This window comes from Microtus oregoni, unplaced genomic scaffold (assembly GCF_018167655.1).
Source record: "Microtus oregoni isolate MIOR12 unplaced genomic scaffold, Mior012 000033F_ref0000390, whole genome shotgun sequence".
In the NCBI taxonomy this organism is placed as follows: domain Eukaryota; kingdom Metazoa; phylum Chordata; class Mammalia; order Rodentia; family Cricetidae; genus Microtus; species Microtus oregoni.
In genome coordinates this window covers 5,484,396-5,502,964 of record NW_024543092.1, presented here as the reverse complement: position 1 = coordinate 5,502,964, position 18,569 = coordinate 5,484,396, and the positions used below count along the sequence as shown (strand labels likewise).

Genomic DNA, 18,569 nt, shown 5'->3' with positions numbered 1-18,569 from the left:
TTCTGTCTTACTTAGGGTTTCTGTTGCTGTGAAGAGACACCATGACTCATAGAAAGGGAAACATTTACTTAGTGTAGTTTACAGTTTTAGAGGTTTAGTTCATCATCATCGTGACAGGACATGGTGGCAGGCAGGCAGGCAGACATGGTGCTGGAGAAGGAGCTGAGAGTTTTACATCCTGGTCCACAGGCAACAGAAGACTGTGAGCTAAAATGGACATAGCTTGAGCATATGAGATCTCAATGCATACCCCCTCCCCCCATGACATACTTCCTCTAACAAGGCCCTACCTACTTCAACAAAGCCGCACCACCTAATAGTGTCACTCCCTAGGGGCTATGGGGGCCAACTACCTTCTAACTACCACATCACCTTTTATAAATCTGTAGAGAAGTGTTTGGGGGCTAATGGACTATTTTGGTTTTGATTTTATTTAACCCAAGTTCACTGTTTCTGAGTTTGGCCTGTTTCACAAATCTTAGGCTGTTTGAAAAAGTTTACATAGTGCTAAACAAGAGTGATGGCTGTATTTTAGTTATGTGTATTTTTTAAATTCGAGGTGATTGTATCTGTTTCACATTTAATTTGTTAGTGTTTGAAATGGATTGATGGGTTTTGTGCAGCATTCATACAGTAAGACAACCTGAGGAGTTTGTTTCAATGTTGCTAGATTTAGTTTCTAAGGTCCATCTCCTGGGGTGCTTGTTGATTGCCTGATGTATTTTCCTAAAACTGTAATGCGGATAGTTTTGAAAAATAGTATCGTTTCTTATTTTTTTAAAATCCAGCATTTTCTCATCAGAGCAAAAGATTAACTGTATGTGTTTTATGCAGTTAGTAGTCATTGTTGTTCCCATTTGTTCTCTCCAGAATTTTACCAAATATCTGGCTGGGTAGCTGCCCTCGCCAGCTGGAACATGTGACCATCAAACTGAAGCATGAATTGGGGATTACAGCTGTCATGAATTTCCAGACCGAATGGGATATCATCCAGAATTCGTCAGGCTGTAACCGCTACCCTGAACCCATGACTCCAGACACTATGATGAAGCTGTACAAGGAAGAAGGCTTGGCCTACATCTGGATGCCCACACCAGACATGAGCACTGAGGGTAAGTGTCAGACAAAGAAGAAGGCTTGGCCTAACATCTGGATGCCCACACCAGACATGGGCATAGAGGGTAAGTGTCAGACAAGGAAGAAGGCTTGGCCTACATCTGGATGCCCACACCAGACATGGGCATAGAGGGTAAGTGTCAGACAAAGAAGAAGGCTTGGCCTAACATCTGCATGCCCACACCAGACATAGGCACAGAGGGTAAGTGTCAGACAAGGAAGAGGCTTGGCCTAACATCTGGATGCCCACACCAGACATGAGCACTGAGGGTAAGTGTCAGACAAGGAAGAAGGCTTGGCCTAACATCTGGATGCCCACACCAGACATGGGCACAGAGGGTAAAGGTCAGAAGAAGCATTCTTGTTCTTTTATAGACTTGTTTCAGAGATACACATATTGCCTGTCTTTCAGTCATCATAATTGAATATCTTAAATATTAATTATAAAAATGAAATTAAGGATTTAGATTTAATATGTCTTTAGATACTTTGACAAGATTCCGTTTAACACAGCTTCTTTAATTTTTATACTATGTACACTAAATATATATTTCATAATATATACATATAATTTATGTACTTACTATATATTTATTGTGATCTACTGTGTGTGTGGTATTATGTTGTGCCTGGGAACATGGAGTGTGTAGTTCCCAAAGGATGGCAAGTGTTAATAGAATGAACAAAAATAGGAATTTGGAAGCATAATGGGTTAGTTTTGAAAAAATCACAGCTATTCTGCAGACCTTGGGTAGATAATCTAGAAATGCTTTTGAGGAAGTGGTGTTTGAGCTAACGCCTGAGCAGTGGCTGGAGCAAGGGCAAGCTGGGAGAGGACGGAAGAAGGAACCATTTAGAAGAACCCTTATGCAAGTAGAGGAGGTGGCGTGTTATAGGGACGGAAGGACCATTGTGGCTGGAGGAATGAGGATGTGGAAGACCCCCCAGACCTGGGCTACAGTAAGAATGTCACACTGTAGGATGCAGCTGTGGCAGGAAAGGATGAGAAGCTGGGAAATGCCGAGGTTCTTTCTCTCTTAGTGTTTTCACCACAAGTCTGCTTCCATTGCAGCCTGGACAGCTTGGAACTGGTCTGAGAATCCAGGGAGGAGGGTGCAGTGAGATGGGGCCTGTGGGGAGGACGGTAGAGTCTGCACTGACTGGGAGAATTCTAGAGTAGTCTTTTTGAATGGGTTACCATGGTTGGTGCTGCTGGGGAAGCAGAGACAAATAAGTCATAGTCGTGGCCTAAGTAAGATGCAGTAAGGCAAATTAAGACCAATTACAGTTCAGGAGGGAGTGGACAATGAATGATGTGATGTGCTTTGGGCTGACGGATTCCTTCTAAGAAGGGCACATAGGCAGGCTGCATGAATTCCATGGCATTTGAAATGGTACTGTCTTGGGCAGAGAGATGCGGGCAAAGGGAGCACGATGTGTGTGCAGTAAGGTAGACTAAGGCACAGGAGGCTTAGAGTTCCAGAAAGAGCCCTATATTGGGATGATAGATGATTGCTGAGAAGTAGGGTAACTGTTTTCAGGTAAGAGGACCACATCCCAACTACAGTATTAACAGTATGTCAGCAGGGGGCAGCAGAGAGCTGTAGAGAGTACATGGGTTTGTGGAGTTGGGTGATTCGCTCTTCTGGGCGAAGAATGGCAGTGAGGCCTAGCCAAGAAGCCAGAAAACATTTCTCCCCTCAGCGTTCCCTGTACAAGGTATGCTGCGCATCCAACCCACTCCTGATTGACATGTCTGAACTCACCAAGTCCTCAGAAAGTTCTAGGTAGACATTGTAGTCACCTCCGTTCTGCAAAGGAAGAGACAGGTACGAAAAGGTTGAGTGGTGGGACCAGGTCTTCAGACTGCAAGGAGTCACGGCACAGACTTTGAGGGTGGCAGTCTGATTCACAGCAGTGCCCAAGCCAGGCTGTGCGACAGCAACTACGTGTTTCTTCATATACCTCAGGCAGTCTGCAAACCGACGTAATTTCCGTTCTTTGCGTTCATGATTAGCTGTGAACTGAGGGGGCATAGCTTATCTCCCCAACCACCAGTGAGTGGCCTGTGAGTCAGAACACCTCGAGGACCACAGGAAATCAGTGTCACTGGCCGCCTTTGGCACTTCAAAGACCTCAGGTCATCTTCCTGGCCAGACAGGACCCCCTCTGTAGATTTGAACTATATAAGGAGAGGTATATTTTATGTTCCTTGACGGGGAGAGAGATTGACACTCTGGCTATTTCCCTTGGTCACCTGCCTTTTCTTGAGGCTATACCCCAAACCAAACAGAATTCGCATCAACTGAAAGGGGGATGGTTTTGTGCCGCGCAGATGGTCTCGCCGGTTTTAAAACAGTCTCAGACTTGTTAGGACGCTTGTGGCCACACAGAGACTTTGATTTGGCTTCTGTGCTTCTAATTTCACAGCGTTGTTGCCCACCGGTGTTAATAAGAGGGAAACAGGCAGGGAGCAGTTGAGCTATTAATTCTACCTGCTGCTCGCCCCACTGCATCCCGTGTTCTGCTAAATAAATATCTGCTGACAAATAGGCAGTCTGTTTAGAAGTTTGGAGTCTGTCTATTCACTAGGACCCATTGTAGTCGTATTCACACATTTGGGGGTGTCACTGGGTCACCAGGCTAGTGCATCTAAAGCCAGCTCCCATGTAGAGCTAGCACAGCTGGAGGATGAGAGCAAAGAAGCACCCTCCCACACCCCCACCTGCAGCAGGACAAACTGACACTGGAGAAAGGATTCCTTTGGCTCAGGTGGACCTGGAGAAGTGATTAAAGAGTTAACTCTTCCTGAGTGGAAGGGCGACTGTTTACAGTATAGACCAATGCATATGTAGATTAACCCACCTGGATAGTTTTAGAACTGGGGGGGGGGGGGGGAGGGCAGTGGGATCCTTCTGGAAGCTTTCCCAGCTGCTGTGAAAGGCTGTCAGGTCAAGTCTGCAAAGGATGGTCTGTTAGACTCAATTGTCACAGACCTGCTACAATTAATTGTCCTATTGATTGTCCTCATTGTACATTTTGTCATATATGGTTTAGACATCTTCTTCTTTTCATTTTCTTTTGTAAAATGTGGTTTGTCTCTTTCACCTAGGAAATGAAAAATCTCCAAATTCCAGTAGTTCCCTGGATGAAATAAACCGTGTTTGCTCACTAAACTCCCTTCTCAGGGGAAGCCAAACTCGGGGTTCACCTCTGTTCCAGTACCAGCCTCCTCCCTCCCCAGTGAGCTTTAAGAATCTGGCTGTTGCTTTGTTCCCAGAGCCTCAGGCACTCTCTCATTCAGCAGACTGAGTTCACCTCTGTCTTTACACAAAGACACTGACCATGGAACCAGAAACTGGGGAACCTGGAGATTTGTAGACACTGAGTAGCTTGGGAGGTAGGCAGGTTAATTCCAGCACTGGGCAGCTGGGGGTGGGAGTCTCTGCTAACTAGATTATAGTAGACTGTAGGATTAGTCACAAGTTTTTTTTTAAACTTTATTAATTCTCTGAGAATTTAATAAATTATATTTTGATTAGACTTACCCTGATTTTTCCCTGTAATTCCTCCCAGATTCACTCCCAATACCTTTGCCTTTTTATACCATTCCCATACTATGTTTTCTTTTTGTTTGTTTTGTAAATAACTTGTGGAGCCTGCTTGGTGCTGACCATATGGTGTGGGGGCATCCTCCGCAGCATGATCAACCTATAGGAGACACACTCGTGAAGAAAACTGACCCTCTTTGCCTAGAAGCCATCAGGGGTCCATAGTTCTTAGTTAGGAGTGGGAGTTCTTTAACTTTCTACCAAAGGATGTTACAGGTAAGATAGACCCTCATTTATACTATACCTCAAAGGAGGAAAACAAGACCATCCAAGTAAAACAACAATGTGTACAGTTATATATTTTCCCAAGGGTGAGAAAGGAAAGAGGTGCATATATACTGTGGATTTCTTTCTTGGTCTTTTTTAGACAAAGCAAAGCATCCCTTTAGGGACTCTTGAGTGCCTTTATTTTGGGTCCTAAAGTGCCAGGTACTAAAAACCTCTTTGCTTTTTATAACCCTGGCTTGTTCAACACCTACTTCCCTTTCTGTAAGTATTTAGTCATCCTGTACTTAGATTAGCCTGTAGCAGGTTTAGAACACAGAACAGAGAAGATAGAAGAGTCTAACAATGTCTCAGAATAAATAAGCAGTATTGCTTCATTGTTCCTTGTTCAGTTTTTAGTGGAGGTATTTAATGATTGTTGAGCAAGCATCTACTTACACCCAATGCTTGTTTTAAATTCGAAGGGGAGAAACACAGATGGTGGAGTGTTTTGGTTGACCTACATAAGGTTTGTAATTTTTGCAGTTTAGTTAGCAACATTTAAAATCTGGAATATTTTCCATACCAAAAAAAAAATCTGGAACCTGGGGAGACTGCTTAGTGGATAAAAGCACTTGTTGCTCCTGCAGAGGAATCAAGCTTGGACCCCAGTACCCACATAGTAGCCCACAACAGTCTGTAACTCCAGTTTCAGGGGATCTGGTACCCTCTTCTGGCTTCCACTGGTACAGGCATATATAGAGTATATGAATAGACCTGGAAGCAAATACTCATGCACACAAGATGACAATTAACCTTCAGAAAAGAAATCTGGTTATTTTTTTGCCTTACTGTTTTAAGTCTGGAAAGTTTTATCAAATCAAGTTCCATGTGAAACATGCACCTGTGTGCGTGCGTGCGCGTGCACACACACACACAAACACACACACATAGATGAAATGTAACTTTGTGTGCTCTGGTTGATGCTGTCTCTGTTGTACAGGGAGAACCCTCTTTTCATTTCTTGGTGATTCGTGTGCTCTGTATTGGGACCTATCGATGCAGACATCAGAGAGGCAGGAAGACAGTGGAATCAGACAGGGTCACAGAAACATGAAGGGACTTTGAGAACCCAGACTGAGATGAGAGGTGGAAAGTGCCAGCAACCAGGTGGATTAGGAAGGAAAACAGTGCAGGGATCAAGGCCAGAGGCTTCGCAGTCAGCCTGGCTGCATTTGAGTGGCCACTTAAGGATTTCATTGGGATAAATCTCTGCCTTGGAGCCGGGCGATGGTGGCGCACGCCTTTAATCCCAGCACTCGGGAGGCAGAGGTAGGCGGATCTCTGTGAGTTCGAGACCAGCCTGGTCTACAGAGCTAGTTCCAGGACAGGCTCCAAAGCCACAGAGAAACCCTGTCTCGAAAAACCAAAAAAAAAAAATCTCTGCCTTGGCTCCTTCATGTAAATACTGAGGGTGGCAGACAGCACCTGCTATAAGATACCCTCAGATGTGCAAGACTCCATCCCTAACTCTTTAGCTGTGAACTCACTTTTTTATTTATTGAAAATAGACTTTTCTTTCGTACAATATATTTCATTATGGGCCCCCCCCACCTCTTTCTAAATCTTCCTTTCTTCCCCACCCACCCACCTGAACCTACAACCTTTCTTTCTCTCATTAGAAAACAAGCAGGAAGCTAAAAAAATGAAATAAAGCCAAACCAGAATAGGACAAAAATAAACAAATAGATATATAACATCCAAGAGAAAAAAACTGCTAGAAACACATAGACACAGAGAACCCAAAAAAGACAAAACCAGAAACTGTAATACTTAAGCAAAAGATGTGTAAGGTTAAAAATAAAAAAGTCCAGATGAAGCATTATCACATTATCACACACCATCCCAGATTGCCATGCCACTGAGTTAGTTTGTTAGGGCTCCCTCTCCCATTTACTACTGAACATGAGGTCTGTCCTTGTGTGCTTTGTTTCCCCAGAAGACTCCACTGGCGAAAATGAATTTTTCCCTTGGAACCGGTTATCAATCGGAGATTGCTTCTGAGTTAGGGTTGGGGCATGTGTCCATGCTTCCTGTCATCCCTGGGACCGTGTCTGGGTTAGACTTGTGGAGGCCCTATGCCACAGTCTCTGTGAGTTCACATGTGTGTCAGAGTTCTGTTGTGTCCAAAAGACATTGTTTCTTTGGTGTTCCCCACTCTTACTGACCCTCATAATCTTCCTACCTCTTTTCCCACAAAATTTCTTTAGTTCTGAAAGAGGGGATTTTTTTTTATGTTTTAACTAATTTATTTATTTATTAAAGATTTCTGCCTCCTCCCCGCCACCGCCTCCCCTTTCCCTCCCCCTCCCCCAATCAAGTCCCCCTCCTTCATCAGCCCAAAGAGCAGTGAGGGTTCCCTGCCCTGTGGGAAGTCCAAGGACCTTCCACCTCCTTCCAGCTCTAGTAAGGTGAGCATCCAAACTGCCTAGGCTCCCACAAAGCCAGTACGTGCAGTAGGATCAAAACCCAGTGCCATTGTTCTTGACTTCTCAGCAGTCCCGAAAGAGGGGATTTGATGGAGACATCCTGTTTTGGAATGAATGCTCCAAGATCTCCCATTCTCTGCACATTGTACAGTTACGGATCTCTGCATTTGTTCCCTTCTACTGCAGAAGGAAGCTTCTCTGATGGTGGCTGAAAAGGACACCGATCTATGAGGATAGGGGAATGGCAGTGGGAATCATTTTACTGCTACATCCTTTGGCAGAAGGATATTTTATTCCCCTAGGTCTGTAACCTATATAGTCTCAGGTTCTAGATCACCCATGTAGTGTTAGGCATGGGTCCCATGTCATGCAGTAAGCCTTAAATCCAACTAGATAGCTATTGGTTATTCTCATAACTTTCTGTCCCACCAGTGTATCTTGCAGGCAGGGACACCATTGTAGACTGAAGGGTTCGTAGCTGGGTTGGTGTTTACCTTTCTTCCCTGGTATCTAGTGCAGTGAACACTACTGAGTAGGGGTGAAGGCTCTAGGTAGGTGCCCTGTTGACTTCTCTCTGTGTTCAGTGAGTTGTATAGGTGTTGTCTTCATCAACAGGGCCTTACCAGCAGTTTGTGGAGAGTAGCCAATAGCTTTGGTAGTAGGTTGGGTTGTTTCTGGGTTTCAGTGGAGCCGCTTTGGCCAGCAACTCAATTATATGTAACCCATTCCTGGCACTGGCAGTTCCATTTGCTGCTGATAAATAGCTAGCTGGGGCTTTATTTGATAATTCCATTTAGATATCTTTCAAATATGTGCATATTTTAAGAAGCTTCTATTTTAGTGTAGGTTTCCAAATGACCCCTCAAATGGCCTTTAGGTTTACCTCTCCATCCCTGAATTCCTTCCTTTATCCCCTTCCTTTCTCTCCCACCTCTCTGTTTGAACCTTCTATTTAGTCTCCTCCCTATCCATACAGAGATAGCTATTCTATTTTCCCTTCCTAGGGCAATCCTTCCCTTCCTCCTAGGCTGTTTTCAGTAGCGGGCTCTTTATGAATAGAGCAGCAATGAGCACAATTGAGCAAGTTTACCTTTCTAGTAAGAGGTAGAGAACTTTGAGTATATGTCCAAGCATGGTGTAGCTGGATCCTAGGTTAGATCTATTCCTAGCTTTCTGAGGAACCACCACACTGATTTCCATAGTGGCAGTAAAGTGTTCTTGCTTCTTGAATGACCTTTCTCCAGACAGAAAGAAAAGGGTAATTGTATTACATCACCTAGGCTATTGGGGCAGAGCTGCCCTTGGGGGACAAATGTCTACAGAGTCCATCTGGACTGGTAGATTGGTCAGCAGAGATTCGGAGCCTCACAGCTCCCTCGGCAAACAGCTACTCTAGTCTTTGTGTAGATTTGACATTTGATTTCAAAAGTATATTTAAGACATTCCTGTTTAATCCCTGCCATGGCAACCATTAGAAGGAGCTTGTCTGGGGAGACTCATGGTGGCGGAGCTGAAAGAAGCCATGATTCCTAGAATTATCAGGGGGATTCTTTTCATGCTAGAAACTGCTCACAGACATTGCTGAGATGGAGCAGATCATACCCTCATAGCCTAGTCACCCCCAACATAGCCTGGATGTTTGCCATATCTAATCCCTTGAGACAAATGAATCCACACACAGTACTGTTACTGAGACTGCCAGGAAGAACCCACTGGCCCCTGTTATGCTCTAGATATGGAGTGCCTGCAGGAGGGCCCCTGTGTAATGGTATGGCAGGTTACTCAGATGAAACCAGAAGTGTGGATTGAGTTAAATCAACATTTGTGCCTCTGTTGGACATTGTGTGCACTAATGTGGATACTTTTAGTGACTGCTATCAGGGAAGAGTGGGAGAGAGAGGGAAGGAAGGAGGGGGAGAGGTGGAGAGGGAGTCTATCAGTCTGAGAGGTTGCTCTTTGGGCCCACTTATACACATTTCCGTGAACACATTTCAAAACTGCTGGGTGGTGCCTGCAGTGTTACATCTCTTACTTAGATGTTTGACTGAAGACAGCCAGGAAGACTGGAGTATTGGCATGGCTGTGCTACAGATTGCTTCTGTCTCAGAGCCTGATGGGCCTAAAGTGAGGTAGGTGACTGAGGGGACCTTGGGGCCATGGTGAGTTTCTATGAAAACTCCACCTCCGAAGGTCCTGGCTCCTGATTCCAAGGTACTGTATTGGTGATGTCAGGGCACTAGCACTTCTAAAGAGGACGCTGGAAGAGTGAAAAGCTCCAGGGGAGGATTCCAGGCTTCAGTGAGGATCTGCAGGTCAGGGAGGGGCTGCTCATCTCTCAAGTCATCCAACAGGAGCCACAATATGGACACTAGATAGGTGTTCTCTGTAGTCCTGGGAGGTCCTCCTGGGGCTGTAGTGTCCTTCTCTATGATATGCAGAGAAACTAAAGAATGCCAAGTTGCAAGTGTTAAAATCTAATAATTCTGCGTGGTCGTCCTCTTTCATTCTTTTCTGAGGTAATTTGTATTGATGCTGTCCACCAAAATACTAGACAGATAAAAAAACTTATTAAACATCACTAAGAAAAATAGTTATCTCAGAACTCAAAGGCTTGTTGGTGGTTACACTTCTGCCCGCCAGTATGCAAAAGCTATTGGGACTCAGCAGGACACAGCATACTTCTTAGGATGAGGAGACATTTGATCACCAGAATAGCAGCCAGAGAACAGTAACAACTATGATCATAGCTTTCCAATAACAGAAAGAAATCAAATCCATGTCAGTATTCACTGTATTGTGGTGGCATGAATTATTGGTTATCCCATATGCATTGGCTATAAGTTAGCCACTCAATTACTTGAATGAAAACCAACATATTAAATTCTGTCTCAAACTGCATTTATCTAACCAGTGAGTATGATTGAATCGTTAACCAGTGTGAGCTAATTATGAGCTTACTGTTTGCCAGGAAGGACACTTAGGAGTGAGATTGAGGGGCACAGGACTTAACCACGTTTTCCTTGAAGCCTTCTAAAACCACTGCCAAATCTTTGCAACTGCTTCTAAGAAGATGTTAAAATCCTTTCTTCTGCCCTCTGCCCCTCAAACACATGTGGTATTTAACTTTGTAGAGAAATTTGGATCAATGGCAAACTGCTCAAAAAACAGTAACATTCCTGGAATAGTTCGGTTCAAATTCAGGTTCAGTCTTCTACTTCTCCTGGGCGCGTCTGCTTCTTTTTTTTCTAGAGCTTTCAGGTGTGTTTTTAAGTCCCCAATGTATGCATTCTCCGTTTTCTTTAAGTGTGCACTTAGTGCTATGAACTTTCCTCTTAGCACTGCTTTCATTGTGTCCCATAGGTTTGAGTATGTTGTCCCTTTATTTTCATTAAATTCAAGGAAGACTTTAATTTCTTTCTTGATTTCTTCCTTGACCCAGGTGTGGTTCAGTAGTTGACTGTTCAGTTTCCATGAGTTTGTCGGTTTTTTGGGGGCAGCGTGGTTGTTGCCTTCTAACTTTAATCCGTGATGATCTGATAAGACACAGGTGGACACTGATATTTTTTTGTATCTGTGGAGGTTTCCTTTGTTACCAAGTATGTGGTCAATTTTTGAGAAGGTTCCATGAGCTGCAGAGAAGAAGGTATATTCTTTCCTATTTGGGTGGAATGTTCTATAGATGTCTGTTAAGTCCATTTGCTTCATTACCTCCAATAATTCTCTTAATTCTCTATTAGGTTTCTGTCTGATTGACCTGTCCCTTGGAGAGAGAGGTGTGTTGAAGTCTCCTACTACTAGTGTGTGTGGTTTGATGTCTGCCTTGAGTTCTAGTAATATTTCTTTTACATAAGTAGGTGCTTTTATATTGGGGGCGTATATATTCAGGATTGAGACGTCCTCCTGATGAATTGTTCCTGTTATGAGTATAAAGTGACCGTCTCGGTCTCTTCTGATTGATTTTAGTTTGAAGTCAGTTTTGTTAGAAATTAGTATGGCCACACCTGCTTTTTTCTTAGGACCATTTGCTTGAAACACCTTTTCCCAACCCTTTACTCTGAGTAGGTGCCTGTCTTTGTGGTTGAGATGTGTTTCTTGCAAACAGCAGAATGTTGGATCTTGTTTTCGTATCCAATCTTTTAGCCTGTGCCTTTTTATAGGTGAATTGAGCCCATTAATATTAAGTGATATTAATGACCAGTGGTTGTTTACTCCGGTTATTCTTATTGCTTTTGGTAGTAGAGATTGTGTGTCTCCCTTCTTTGAGATGTGCTCGAAATTGAAGAAGACACCAGAAAATGGAAAGACCTCCCTTGCTCTTGGATCGGGAGGATCAACATAGTAAAAATGGCAATTCTACCAAAAGCAATCTATAGATTCAATGCAATCCCCATCAAAATCCCATCAAAATTCTTCACAGATCTGGAGAAGACAATAATTAACTTTATATGGAAAAACAAAAAACCCAGGATAGCCAAAACAATCTTATACAATAAAGGATTGTCTGGAGGCATTACCATCCCTGACTTCAAACTCTATTACAGAGCTACAGTATTGAAAACAGCTTGGTATTGGCATAAAAACAGAGAAGTTGACCAATGGAATCGAATAGAAGACCCTGACATTAACCCACAAACCTATGAACACCTGATCTTCGATAAAGGAGCTAAAAGTATACAATGGAAAAAAGAGAGCATCTTCAACAAATGGTGCTGGCAAAACTGGATGTCAATCTGTAGAAGAATGAAAATAGATCCATATCTATCACCATGCACAAAACTCAAATCCAAATGGATTAAAGACCTCAATATCAGTCCGAACACACTGAACCTGATAGAAGAGAAAGTGGGAAGTACTCTACAGCAAATGGGCACAGGAGACCACTTCCTATGTATAACCCCAGCAGCACAGACACTAAGGGCATCATTGAATAAATGGGACTTCCTGAGGCTGAGAAGCTTCTGTAAAGCAAAGGACACTGTCACTAAGACAAAAAGACAACCCACTGACTGGGAGAAGATCTTCACCAACCCTGCAACTGACAAAGGTTTGATCTCCAAAATATATAAAGAACTCAAGAAACTAGACCGTAAAAGGCTAATCAACCCAATTATAAAATGGGGCACTGAGCTGAACAGAGAATTCTCAACAGAAGAACTTCAAATGGCCAAAAGATACTTAAGGTCATGCTCAACTTCCTTAGCGATCAGGGAAATGCAAATCAAGACAACTTTAAGATACCACCTTACACCTGTCAGAATGGCTAAAATAAAAAACACCAATGATAGCCTTTGCTGGAGAGGTTGTGGAGAAAGGGGTACACTCACCCATTGCTGGTGGGAATGCAAACTTGTGCAACCACTCTGGAAAGCAGTGTTTCGGTTTCTCAGGAAATTCGGGATCAACCTACCCCTGGATCCAGCAATACCACTCTTGGGAATATACCCAAGAGAGGCCCTATCATACAACAAAAGTATATGCTCAACTATGTTCATGGCAGCATTGTTTGTAATAGCCAGAACCTGGAAACAACCTAGATGCCCTTCAACGGAAGAATGGATGAAGAAAGTATGGAATATATACATATTAGAGTATTACTCAGCAGTAAAAAACAAGGACTTCTTGAATTTTGCATACAAATGGATGGAAATAGAAAACACTATCCTGAGTGAGGTAAGCCAGACCCAAAAAGAGGAACATGGGATGTACTCACTCATATTTGGTTTCTAGCCATAAATAAAGGACATTGAGCTTATAATTCATGTTCCTAGGGAAGCTAAATAAGGCGAATCCAAAGACAAACACATAGGCATCCTCAGGAATATTAACCTTCATCAGGCGATGAAAGGAGACAGAGACAGAGACCCACACGGGAGCACCGGACAGAAATCTCAAGGTCCAAATCAGGAGCAGAAGGAGACGGAGCACGAGCAAGGAACTCAGGACCACGAGGGGTGCACCCACACACTAAGACAATGGGGATGTTCTATTGGGATCTCACCAAGGCCAGCTGGCCTAGGTCTGAAAAAGCATGGGATAAATCCGGACTAGCTGAACATAGCGGACAATGAGGAATACTGAGAATTCAAGAACAATTGCAGTGGGTTTTTGATCCTACTGCACGTACTGGCTTTGTGGGAGCCTAGGCAGTTTGAATGCTCACCTTACGAGACCTGGATAGAGGTGGGCAGTCCTTGGGCTTCCCACAGGTCAGGGAACCCTGATTGCTCTTCGAGCAGATGAGGGGGGGGGGACTTGATCGGGGGGAGGGGGAGGGAAATGGGAAGCGGTTGTGGAGACGAGGCAGAAATCCTTAATAAATAAATAAATTAAAAAAAAAAAATTCAGGTTCAGAACTGAATGCTGCTTCTTGGATGCTCTCTCTTCTTTGGTATTCCCAGGTATTAAATTTGTTTCACCTTTTTATCAACTAAAACAATAAAAGAAGCAAACTGTCACACCTGTCTCCCCAGAGCTCAGGGTTCTGTCGTGCCCTGGTGGAATTTTGAGCTGTGATATGGTAGTATTTGTTAACACATGGTCTGTGCTTTCTCTAGGCCGAGTGCAGATGCTGCCGCAGGCTGTGTGCCTCCTGCATGCCCTTCTGGAGAACGGACACACTGTGTACGTCCACTGCAACGCTGGGGTGGGCCGCTCCACAGCTGCAGTGTGCGGCTGGCTCCACTACGTGATTGGCTGGAGTCTGCGGAAGGTGCAGTACTTCATCATGGCCAAGAGGCCTGCGGTCTACATTGATGAAGACGCCTTGGCCCGGGCACAGGAAGACTTTTTCCAGAAGTTTGGGAAGGTTCACTCTTCCATATGCAGCGTCTAGGTGACCAACCTGCCAGTTGTGTGGCTAGCGGAAGACCTATAGACAAAGACCGTATCAGAACTCAGGGGACTGTAACCTCAGGTCACCTGGAGATAGCTTCTGTTGCCGTGTGGTAGGGCTTTTTGAATCTTTCTCATGTGGCATGCAGTTTCTTTATCAAATATTTCAAAGGTGTCATCTGGGCAGTACAATGTATGCCCACAGTTGCTGCCGCAACAGGCCAGGGTCTTTGGTTACAGGCCCTGCATAGGTTGTTATGGATCTGTGATGTTTTGGCATGCATAAGACAAGAGAGGGGTTATGTGGATTTTATCACAACGGTGAGTGAGGCACACACACCTCACACACACACCACACACACACACACACCACACACACACACACACACACACACCACACACACACACACCACACACACACACACCACACACACCACACACACACACACACACACACACACACACCACACACACACACACACGACATGTGCACATATGCACAAACACATGCAGTTTTTTTTTTACTCAACTGAGATTGCAGTCATTTGCTGGTGGAAGGGGTAAATAGATAAACCTTACCATGACACAGAAAGAGCTCTCCATGGGCATCAAACAGTGATTTTCTGTAATTTTCTTCATCCCATTTCAGAGCTGTTAGCATCTCCGAGACACCATCCTCCTTATTTTCTGTCTTTTCCACAGGAGTAGTTAGCCCACTGTTTTTTCTTTAAGTATATATTTTTTATTTTATAGATATATTTTTTAGTATAGAAGTATGCAGATGTACCAGGCTTTGGTTCCCCTGGAACTGGAGTCTCAAATGGTTGTGAAGCACCATGTGGGTGATGGGAACTGAACCCAGATTCCTGCAACAGCAATGGCTCGTAATCTCTGAGCCATCGCTCCAGCCCCCCTTTCTCTTGTCTTTTAATTGCTATTTTCCCCCTCAAGGCAGAGTTTGTAGTACTCAGTGTATCACAACACACAAAGGTTAGTCTTTAACTCATGCTAAACATTCTGCCCCAGTCTCCCAAGAACTGTGTATAGTCTCCCATACACAGCACCACCATTTTTCAGTGTAGGTTTATTGAGCATAACTGGCTTGCTCCAGTCTCATGGTAAATAGGAACAAGATGAAGTTTGTAATTCAACTTACTTGATTCAGTGTTCTTTTCACTGTGATTAATTTTTCAGCAGACTGTCATGGATGTAGTTTCATCTCTCTCAGGGTAAAGTTGCTACCCCCGTGGTTGTTTCTACCCTGAGAAAAGGGGCAGTGTTCTGATCACCTGCCAGAGAATTTAGAAAAACCATTTTATCCTCCTTAGCCTCCGTTAATCTATGGTGTGTGATCGCAAGGCCAATTTATATGAACCATAGTTGGTGAGTGGAAGGAGCCTGAGGAGACCATGTCCACAGATTAGTGTTGTACAGCTAGGGGCTGACATTGGTTCAATACTCAATTCAGTATAACACTCATTGCTATTCCTCCCAAACCTGTGGTTTATTCCATTACGTTTTATCAGAAGTGTAAATATCAGCAAAACTTTGTCTTTCAGTATATACAATCTAGAAACAGATCTGTCTTTCATCCTCTGGAAGACAGTCCCCAAGGACCACTGACATTTTAGGACATAGAAGGGGCCCTACCTCTAGTTGAGTGCCACTGTGTGCCGGTTGCTTTCCTATCTCTAATGCCATCACAGTTCACTCTGGGAAGGGTCATTTTCTCTGTTCAGATTGGGGAAGTGAGGCCCAGAGGGGTGAAGGAATGTGTCCATTGCCTTTGTCATTGATGGAGGCCACAAGATGAGATGCAAAGCTAGGTTCATCTCTCAAATCACACACTGTCAAGATGTGTTTCTTTCATTTCATAAGCATGTGTTCATAGATAGCAGAGATGATGATTTGCGAGGCATTTTATAAGCATGTGCTCATAGGTAGCGAGGTGGTGATTTGGGAGTCAGAGGGGACAAGAAGGCCACAACCCGGTTTCCAGTCGTGCTCAGAACAGGGAGCGATGTCTCTGCATGATGGCACCCAGAGGAGGTAGCATTGGAGAGAGAGATGTTTCAACATGACAGCAAGACCCCCAGGGGAGGTGGCATTTGCTTTGGACAGAGCACTCTACAAGAAACTTTTCTCCTATAATTACAAAGTTGAGTCTATAAACCAGCATCGAGTGATGTTCAGTCTCTTCTACAAAATATAGTTAGATGTAGCTCTTTTGACTAAGAACCAATTTCTTATGTCATGTGTATTATGTACAATTTCATTTTTAATGGAATATTTAAACTAATATAATAGTGTGTGTGTGTGTGTGTGTGTGTGTGTGTGTGTGTGTATGACTTCATGTCTTGAGAAACCCAGCTATACAAGTTCCACTGTCAATGTCCTTTTTCAGGTGGCTTTTTCTCTATGACTCTGATAAAATTGTTGAGAACTACTGACGAACATTTTAGAATGACCCCATTTGCCCTCAGTGAGTGGGTTGTCTACTGTAGCTCAAAAATCACCTGGGAGTTTTGCTAAATAAAAGCATAAAAAAGACCTTTGTGCCACAGAATTGTTTAATGCTGTCAACTTATTCTGAAATCTGAAAGAACACACTTTTTTATTTGTAAAAAGGGCATTCAGCTCAGCACAATAGCTTTTTCTTTGTTGTCCTTTCTCATTAGCCTATGAGAAAGGGTGCCTGGCAGAAGCCTGAGATGGAAGCATCACAAAGAGGTGAAGGTAAGACTCAAGAATGTTTGGGGGAGACCACAGAAGAGTGTCTCTGGTGACTATCATTAAACTCTTCCTTGGGTATGGGTATATGTGGAGTGCTGGGATGGAACCCAGGGCCTCACAAATGCTAAAGTACCCTTAACACTGAACTATACCTCCACACCAATGAAACCTCACTCAAAGAATTCTCACAGAATATCCTTAGAAAATCTCATGCTTGGCTAAGGAACACCAACATACCAAAATACTGTTACTATTGTTTAGACTCTAAACATGTCTTTTTATTTTTGTGAGCCAAAATTGGTAAAAAGAAACAAAATGAACACACACACATCATGCATATATATAAACACACATATACATACATACATACATACACACACACATATATGTATGTATTCTCTTTGTCTACTTGGCTTTTCTTAAAAAATGTGAAGAAAAACTGTAGTTAAGAGTTTGGAATGAAATGGAAATAATGAAAGAAGAGACTCACAAGTGAACTAAATGGGAATTAGAACTTTCTGTACACTGTTGATGGAAGAGGGTTATCTGTCTATCTGCTGCTTTCATTGGTTAATTAATAAAGAAACTGCTTGGCCTGATAAATCAGAACATAGGTGGGTGGAGTAGATAGAACAGAATGCTGGGAAGAAGGGCAGTGAGGCAGACACCATAGCTCTCCTCTCCGAGATGGACGCAGGTTAAGATCTTTCTTGGTAAGCCACCACCTCGTGGTGTTACACAGATTACTAAATATGGGTTAAAGCAAGATGTGAGAATTAGCCAAGAAGAGGCTAGATATAATGGGCCAGGCAGTGTTTAAAAGAATACAGTTTGTGTGTTCTTATTTCGGGTGTAAAGCTAGCCATGCACGAGCCTGGCGGTAACACAGCCCACTGCTCTCACTACACACTGTACAACAGAGGCAAGGGGGAAAGTTAAAATCAAAATTCCCATTTATAGACAATCAAATGCAGTTCCTTTATTTTATAGAGGAGAAAGCAGAGCTGAAACACCATATTATAATGAAAAGTGTTGTAACTGAGGGCCAGAGGAGACGGGTAAGTCAGGAACACAGGTAAGGTGATTGCCATGGTGTGGAGGGGTAGAGAAGGCTTAGTCCAAATGAGAAAAAGCAGTATGGAGGGGGAAGACTGGATAAAAGGATCAATGAAAATTAGGGTAAACAGAAGGCAAGACAAAGTGAGTAAAAGCAAAGCTAGGTCATATTTCTGTCTTAGTTTCTCTTGCTGTGAAGAGAGCATGGCAAAGGCAATGGATTTAGAAGATTAGGGTCCATGACCATCATAGTGGGAAGCATGGCAGGTGGCCTGGTGCTGGAGTAGTGGCTGAGAGCTCACATCTGAAAGTTGGAGGCAGGGGGCGGGGAGAGCGAGAGAGAGAGCGAGAGCAAGAGAGAGAGAGAGAGAGAGAGAGAGAGAGAGAGAGAGAGAGAGAGAACTGTGAATGGCATGGGCTTTTGAAACTTCAAAACCCACTCCAGTTACACACTTCCTCCAACCTGCTAATCCTTCTCAAGAAGTTCTACTAACTGGGAACCTAGTATTCAAATAGTTGCTTCTGTGGG

General features: G+C 43.6%; 1 protein-coding gene across 1 annotated transcript in view; it reads left to right on the top strand.

Moving 5' to 3' along the window:
• Epm2a (EPM2A glucan phosphatase, laforin) overlaps positions 1–17,069 on the top strand; it is a 115,558-nt gene extending 98,489 nt beyond the window's left edge. The window contains exons 3-4 of the mRNA XM_041680384.1: positions 871–1,112; positions 13,975–17,069. Of these exons, the coding sequence (XP_041536318.1) occupies positions 871–1,112; positions 13,975–14,252 (520 nt within the window). The 3' untranslated portion in view covers positions 14,253–17,069. The remainder of the gene's footprint in view (positions 1–870; positions 1,113–13,974) is intronic.
• Positions 17,070–18,569: the final 1,500 nt, after the last annotated feature.